The 8,866-nt window shown below is 44.1% G+C and overlaps 1 protein-coding gene across 1 annotated transcript in view; it reads left to right on the top strand.

The window, feature by feature from the left end:
• Positions 1-228: 228 nt before the first annotated feature.
• The window catches only part of tfeb (transcription factor EB), a gene marked incomplete at its 3' end in the record, with an annotated part of 11,336 nt that continues 2,698 nt past the window's right edge, over positions 229-8,866 (top strand). Inside the window, 6 exon segments of the mRNA XM_080778672.1 lie at positions 229-332; positions 1,075-1,260; positions 7,152-7,178; positions 7,180-7,251; positions 7,852-8,020; positions 8,023-8,060. Coding sequence (XP_080634798.1) covers positions 303-332; positions 1,075-1,260; positions 7,152-7,178; positions 7,180-7,251; positions 7,852-8,020; positions 8,023-8,060 — 522 coding nt within the window. The 5' untranslated portion in view covers positions 229-302.

Genomic DNA, 8,866 nt, shown 5'->3' with positions numbered 1-8,866 from the left:
GAACGTTTGACCACCCCCAAAAACAATCAAAGGTGTGTGTGTGTGTGTGTGTGTGCGTGTGTGTGTGTGTGTGTGTGTGTGTGTGTGTACGCGCGCACTGTAAGCAAAGACTTCTTTACTGGTCGGAGACATTTGACGTCCTTTTTGTTCAAGGCCCTTAAACTCTCTCTCTCTCTCTCTCTCTCTCTCTCTCTCTCCCTCTCCCCCTGTGTCTCTCTCCCACAGTTCTCTCTCCTCTCCTCGGGCTGGACTGCGGTGGGTTGACGTCGTCTCGCCCCCCCCTCCCCCCTCGCCCCCCCGCCATGGCGTCGCGCATCGGCCTGCGCTTGCAGGTATGAATTCATTATATTATTTTAACCCATTCTGACCTGAGATCAGATTCGTACGAGGTTTCCACTGTTGGACACACGCTGGTCTGATTATAACCCATTCTGACCCGAGATCAGATTCTATAAAAATGTCAGTCGTTCTTCGATTTTTCAAAAAAATAGCAGACCTACCTAGATCTGCTATTTTTCAATAGCTAAAGCACGACACGATGCTAACACCAAAATGGGTTCCCGTTCAGAATGGGTTAAAGAGTCTTCCCCCTTGTGGTTCCAACTAGGACTGCAACTAAGTAGTGTTATTAATGATAGCTTGTAGATTGTCCGTTTTCAAAATGTTTGCCTCTAGAATTTGACAATTTGGTTTGACAATTTTTTATAGTAGCCTACACATACAGACATACGGTCTGTATAACCGTTCGTTATACTTTTGACTTGTTATTACTTGTAATTTGTAAAAAATGAAAAAGTCCTTCGATGGATATAAATGTGCAGATTATATACCCGGCCTATATAGACTTATATACTGTATATGCTGGTTTGTTTACCGAGTGTTGAGTGAGAAAACTATGGGTTCCACATTAACACTAATGTGTGTGTATGCGCGTGTCTGTGTCTGTGTCTGCGTCTGTGTCTGTGTCTGCGTCTGCGTCTGTGTCTGTGTCTGCGTCCGTGTCTGTGTCTGTGTCCGTGTCCGTGTCCGTGTCTGTGTCTGCGTCCGTGTCTGCGTCCGTGTCTCTGTTTGCAGCTGATGCGAGACCAGCTGCAACAGGAGGAGCAGCGCGAGCGGCAGCAGCAGCAGCAGCAGAACGCGGCCGCGCTGCAGTACATGCAGACGCGCATGGCCGCGCCGCACGCCGCGCGGCCCTCCAGCGCCATCAACACGCCCCCGCCGCAGTTCCAGAGCATGCAGGTCCCCGTCGCCGTGCTCAAGGTATATACTGACCTGAGATCAGATTCATATCAGGTTTCCACTACTGGACACACACTATATGGTCTGATTATATAACCCATTCTGACCTGAGATCAGATTCTAAAAAAAAAAAAAATGTCAGTCGTTCTTCGATTTTTCAAAAATAGCAGACCTACAAGCTCGCTATGAGCTTGTAGATCTGCTATTTTTCAATAGCTATAAAGCAGGATATTCCCCCAGGATAATGTTGCTCCGGAGAGGGAATTATGGAGCTATCTCTGCTTATTAAGCTGTTGCTCCCCGCGAAGCGACTACGGATAAGCGGTCGAAGATGGATGGTAACGGCAAACAGACTACAGTCAAACACTTATAGGGCTCTATTCTCACCCATGCTAAACCCCCTTATCCCTAAACTTATTTGCCTTTTTTTGCCATTTTTTACATTTTTGAATAGTTATAAAGTTATATATTCAGTTATTTCACTTCATTCAAATATCTTTCTTTTTTTTTTTTTTTTTTTTTTTGATAATCCTCCCTATACTATAAAGTGTGCTGACCATATAAGGAGTTCCTCCCTGTCCCAGTGAGCACCCTGCAGAGGTAAAAAAAAAAACCCACTAGTTTCGGTTTGGGCTTTGGGTGGCAAAGCCTTCATATATACAATCATGATGAGAGGGGCCTTCTCCAATCATGATGAGAGGGGCCTTCCTCAATCATGATGAGAGGGGCCTTCCTCCAATCATGATGCGAGGGGCCTTCCTCCAATCATGATCGAGTGGTGCACGTGCACTGTTGGCCTGTTGCACTCCCCCACTGTAGAGCGTGTGCACGTGCACCTCTTGTTTACCCGGTTTCGCGGACCGGGTTTCTTTTTCTTCTCCAAATCACTGAACGCTCCTTTGAATTATAGACAAATCTATACAAGCTCTCAACGTGTCAATGTACATATAATCGGCTATATAGTTGAACTATTCAAAAATATTTTTTTTAACATTTTTAAAATAGTTCAACTATAGCCCAATCTATACCTCGACATGGTGTGAGCTTGTAGATCAGCTATTTTGAACTATTTTATGTACCATGTGGAAGAATGGGGTCCTGTTTTTTAAAACTATGTCAGTGATCATTGAGCATTTTGTCGAGGGAATGGGGGGTCAGGGCATTCCACGTTTTTGTGGCTACTATTATTACTTTTCTGAAAATAATGTACAACTTTGCACATCAATTCATTAATTAATTATGAAATATTTGTTGATGGTGAAATTAATATTTATGCGGTGACATAATATTGGTATGATATCAATATCGGCTATTTAGTCAAATTATACATTCGTAATCATGAATTAATTAATTAATTGATAATGTTTATTTGGAACGTTAAATCATAAAGGTTACAAGCGGTGACATGCTAAAACGGGCTTAGGAAGGATTTGGGTTAATTTCCCCCCCCACACACACACACACACACACACACACGCATACACACACACGTGTACACAAGAGAGAGAGAGAGAGAGAGAGAGAGAGAGAGAGAAATGTAGGTGCTTAGGAAGGGGGAGAGAGAGAGGGAGAGAGACGGAGAAAGAGAGAGAGAGAGAGAGAGAGAGAGAGAGAGAGAGAGCATAGGAAAAACAAATCTGAAACTTAAAAAAAGAAAATCTTTCTGAAAATGTTTTGAAACATGTCTTGAAAAATGCTTTGAGATAAAAACTGTAAGAAGGAACCTTACATTTCCTGGAGACAGGCAGGCAGGCAGACCGACATGACATGACAGCCAGCAGATACTATAGATAAACACAGATAGACAGACAGATAAGGCTAGAAGATAGACCACAGACTATGGGGACAGGTAAAGATAGTGTCAAAGTGACATTTTGTCCTGATTCCACACAATCCACACATGCCTCCGTGTCCGCTTATCTGTGACGGCTGCCACCCATGTGTCTTTTAGGTGTGTGTGTGTGTGTGTGTGTGTGTGTGTGTGTGGTGTGTGTGTGTGTGTGTGTGTGTGTGTGTGTGTGTGTGTGTGTGTGTGTGTGTGTGTGTGTGTGTGTGTGTGTGTGTGTGTGTGTGTGTGTGTGTGTGTGTGTGTGTGTGTGCATGTGCGTGCGATCTCCTCGTCCTAGAGAGAGAGAGAGAGAGAGAGAGAGAGAGAGAGAGAGAGAGAGAGAGAGAGAGAGAGAGAGAGAGAGAGAGAGAGAGAGAGAGAGAGAGAGAGGTGAGAGAGAGAGAGAGAGAGAGAGAGAGTGTGTGTGTTTGTGTGTGTGTGTGTGTGTGTGTGTGTGTTCATGTCATGTGTGCTCTCACACATTTGGAGCCCTTTAAATACGTGGCCTAAATACCGCTATAGGTTGATATATAGCTCTGGTCCATAGCTCTAATGTGTTTCATTTAGAGCTATGTGTTACTCTCAACTTCCGCCACTCGCATGAATGCAGACCAGCCTCTCCTCTTTAGCCTAAATAAAAATAACGTTTTTGCTATACCCACCACACGTATAAACTCCTACTTTTTGGCCAGAAAGGGATATTTTTTCACCGGAAGAAAAATATTCTCTGGGCAATATCGGTAGAAGGCGCAGTGGAGTAAATAAAAGTATTTTTTTCCAGGTGGAAACAAAATCCCTTTTTGGCCAAAAAGTACAGTTTATACGTGTGGTGGGGGGGCTCAGAGTGCGTCCACTAAGGAAAGTACAGTAGGCTTTCTATTGACGCGACCCGCCTTTGTTTTTGTGAGTAGCAAAAACGTTCTTTTTATTTAAAGGACAACTTTAGTTTTTTTTCAACCAAGGTTCATGTTTTAGGATGTCATTAGAGAAAGTTAAATATGAGTGTTATATATTTTTTTCATTTGCCGCTTTCTTTCATTTTAGGGATTTTAGCTGTTTTTGTACAGGGGGGGGGGCGGCAGGATTCGAGCATGGTGCTAAATATGTATTATTTTACAAAATATTATGGAGATTTTTTTTTTTTATTATTTACTATAGTCCTAATAAACCCCAGGAAATTACATCTGGCCCACAAAACATCACGAGATCTACTGAATGTGTCAAACTGACATATTGAGCCTATGACACACAGTGTGGCTTCCCCCCCAGTAGGCCTCCTTCACATTCAGTAGATCCTGTGATTTATTTGTGGACAGATGTCATTTCCTGGGGTTTATTAGGAAGATTTATTTTAATTTTTATTATTTTATATAATTTATCTTCCCCCCTTGAGATTGTTTATTTAACTACATTGCAAAAGAAGTATAGCATTACTTTTGACAGTGCAGAAACATTCCTTCCTTGATGAGCATCAACGACCATCATCACCTGGGCACAGTCACAGACACACACAGCTCCCCTCTACAGTCACAGACACACACAGCTCCCCTCTACAGTCACAGACGCACACAGCTCCCCTCTACAGTCACAGACACACACAGCTCCCCTCTACAGTCACAGACACGCACAGCTCCCCTCTACAGTCACAGACACACACAGCTCCCCTCTACAGTCACAGACACACGCAGCTCCCCTCTACAGTCACAGACACACAGCTCCCCTCTACAGTCACAGACGCACACAGCTCCCCTCTACAGTCACAGACACACACAGCTCCCCTCTACAGTCACAGACACACACAGCTCCCCTATACAGTCACAGACAACACAGCTCCCCTCTACAGTCACAGACACACACAGCTCCCCTCTACAGTCACAGACACACACACAGCTCCCCTCTACAGTCACAGACACACACAGCTCCCTCTACAGTCACAGACACACACAGCTCCCCTCTACAGTCACAGACACACACAGCTCCCCTCTACAGTCACAGACACACACAGCTCCCCTCTACAGTCACAGACACACACAGCTCCCCTCTACAGTCACAGACACACACAGCTCCCCTCTACAGTCACAGACACACACAGCTCCCCTCTACAGTCACAGACACACACAGCTCCCCTCTACAGTCACAGACACACACAGCTCCCCTCTACAGTCACAGACACACACAGCTCCCCTCTACAGTCATAGACACACACAGCTCCCCTCTACAGTCACAGACACACACAGCTCCCCTCTACAGTCACAGACACACACAGGCTCCCCTCTACAGTCACAGACACACACAGCTCCCCTCTACAGTCACAGACACACACAGCTCCCCTCTACAGTCACAGACGCACACAGCTCCCCTCTACAGTCACAGACACACACAGCTCCCCTCTACAGTCACAGACACACACTCTACAGTGCTCTACTACTGAAAGTGACTATCATTTCTCTCCAAAAGCACTTGAATATATGATGGAATACGACTAAAGCTCACATCTCACATCACACACTAGACCCCCCCAAAAAAATAAAATATTTTTTTATCGTTTATTTTATTTCAATTAATCGATTCATATCGTCGGGATTAATATCGATATATATCGATATACGATATATCGTTACATGCCTATTGACTACTAGTCTCCCCTCATCCGTTTCCGAGGTGTTTTTGGAGAGTAATAATAATATATATTCACCGATCTAGGTTTTAGGTTTATTTATTTAGCATGTGTAGTACAAAAAATAGACAATAACATATCAAGAACAAAAATACAATGCAAGGAAGGAGGGAAAGAAGCCAGCTGGCTTATTTGGAATCCTTTCCTGCATGTATAGGAAGAGGTCGTTGATTTAAAAGATTAAAGTTCATAAAGAACAGTACAAAAGTCTACAAGTTGGCAAAAAGGGGGGCAGTGTAAAGAAATAAAAACACAGACTGCACAAAAAAACGGAAATAATACAATACAACAACATGATCATCAACAGGATAGGATCCTGATTGAGAGTGTCTAAATTAAATGTATCCACATCACACATGAGCTTGTAGATCTGCTATTTTTCAATAGCTTAAATTACAACATCATTTATAAAACTCCAAAAGGGGTATTTCCGCCCCCCGAAATGGGGTTTTTAATTAGAAATGGGTTTCCACACCCCACATTGCGCATTTCATTTTTTTTTTTTCGATACAGACCCAAATCCACCCCCTTCAAGCGCAAAATGTGTTTTTTATCTGTCTGTCTGATGAAGATGAAGTCATCAGGTCATGGAGTTGACAGCCAATCAAGTGTGTTTATGTCAGCTGTCACAACTTGGCTTCTCTGCCATTAAATGCGCACAGATCATATTCACACACAAACACACACGCACACGCACACACACGCACACACACACGCTAACGAACACGTCTGTGTACTTGGCACTATGTGACTATTTAAATCCTGACCTTTTTTTATTCTCTGTCACCCCGACACGGACTCTGTCGCTCCTCCGATCCGTTGAGGTTGCTAGTTAAGACGCCGCGTTGACTGATTGTTTACCCTGCGGCACTTAGACGGAATTAAATCTGTAATTTGCTGAAACTGTCGTGTCAACTCTAATTGGGTGGTGTTTGTTTTACGAAGCATCTATTGGCTGGTGGTTATGGCAATAGCGGTATATATATACTTACTTGTCTTGCCAGACGGATGCAGGGAGATTACTATTACTGAAGCATCCATTTTTTTTTTTGTTTCAATTTACAATTTAGGAATTTGGCAAAGCGACTTACGTTAAGCACGGACAACAAGCATGGGAATACGTCACATGTATAAAGGCATTTATCATGAAACATTCGTAAGCTACGTAAGAACGTAACAGTGGAATATCTATATGATGAAAATATACATTTAAACTATATACTATAATATGATAGACCAGCACCGACTCCGCTCAGCCGCTGTTGAAGAGCTCTCTGATATATTTTGTACTAAATTAATGAATTCCCGACTTTTACGTGTGTGTGTGTGTGTCTGTGTGTGTGTGTGTGTGTGTGTGTGTGTGTGTGTGTGTGCGCGTGCGCTGTGCGCAAGTGCGCGCGAGTACAGGTGCAGACCCACCTGGAGAATCCAACAGGACTATCACATCCGTCAGTCTCAGAGACAGCAGGTGAAGGAATACCTGTCTACCACCCACGCCACCAGACAGGTACATGTCTGTCTGTCTGTCTGTCTGTCTGTCTGTCTGTGGTGTCTGTGTGTCAAAGTATATAGTCTTTGATTTAATGGCTGAGACAGAGCCTGGTGAGCTAGTGGGGGTGTGTTCTCTCCAACCGCGCGTCATCAGTGCCCATTAAACCCCCAGGGGTTGGCGAAAGGGCTTTTCCGTGTGGAGTTGCATGTTCTCCCCGTGTCCCCCTATAGGGTAGTAGGTATACCCTACAAAAAACAGCAGTACTCTATAGGTCTCTATAGTGCCTCCCCTGGCCAGCCGTGGGGACGCCTGATGGAAGGGGAAAGTGAACTGGTCGGAATAACGTGTTCCTTCCACGCACCTACGTCTGTCGGCCGAGGGAAACTCCCAGTCCCCCTTTCAGGTGAAAGAAGCAGCTTGGACTCCTCATGCATAGAAGGAAGCATGAGGTCAGTCCGCTGCCCCTCACCCAGGTTGGCAGAGAAAGTGTAGCGCCAGGAATACATTGGGTGAAATTGGGTGAAAAAAATTGGTTGCAAAATGTGGGACAGCCATAAACACTCTGATGGTGTCTCTCTTCTCTCTCTCTCTCTCTCTCTCTCTGTGTGTGCACAGACGGTCAACGCGGTGGCGGGGGGCGTGTGTCAGCCCTCCCCCCCTCCCCCCCCGGGTGGTGGGGGTGGGGGGGGCCCGGCCTCGGCCCCCCCGCCCACCCTGCACTCCCCCCACATGCGCACGGAGCAGCTCATGTCCGCCAACAACAACAGCGCCCCCAACAGTCCTATGCCATGCTCAACATCGGCTCCAGCAGCCACGAGAATGAGGTATATATGCACGCACGCCACAGTCCGCGCACCGCACGCACACACACACACACACACACACCACACACAGTATTCAACTTGATACTTGATGATTAATATACTGTAGAGATATATATGTTTTTCCTCGACTATAAACTGTGGCGGAAACTGTCGGTCAACTATACCTTCTTTCACTGACAAACTATATAAAAGTTAAATAGAATAAAAGCAAAGCTATATGATGAATAAAAGTATAAGACTAAATATATTGACAATTTATACAAATAAAACAAATATACAAGTTATAGGTAAAGGTCAGTATAGAAGAGACCCAAGCAGTACAACAAATACTTTTAGTTTTAGCTATAGAATTACTTTTAGTCTAATTACTTTTACTCCAGAGGGAGTTCAGCAAACCAGGTGCAACCCAGATTCGGCCTTGTAGCAGTTTGTGTATAGACTATAGACTTGTGTATAGACTATAGACTTGTGCTTTCTTTTGAAAAGTACCCATTTCTACATACTGTGAATAAGTGAATACAAAATGTCAATCAATCAAACCCCCCCCCACCGAATAACGTTTATTACACTCATTATAATATACTGATACTCAGACAGTGTGTATAACACCTGGTGAATCGAACCCGGGTCTCTCTCCCCATTTCCTGTCAGCCTATACTGTCTGTCCCTCCATAAAAAAATATTTAAAAAACATTTAGAAAGGCAACATATCTTTAAGGGATATCCCTGCTATGACTTGTTGTGAGCCTCTCTGCTACTAAATTAATGTTAATTTAAATTGAGATATTCCTCTAGTTTGGCCTCTA

The sequence above is a fragment of the Protomyctophum bolini genome (genome assembly GCF_963924005.1).
Source record: "Protomyctophum bolini genome assembly, chromosome: 2".
Lineage (NCBI taxonomy): Eukaryota > Metazoa > Chordata > Actinopteri > Myctophiformes > Myctophidae > Protomyctophum > Protomyctophum bolini.
The sequence above is the reverse complement of the archived record's forward strand: the minus strand, read 5'-3'. Positions and strand labels throughout refer to the sequence as shown.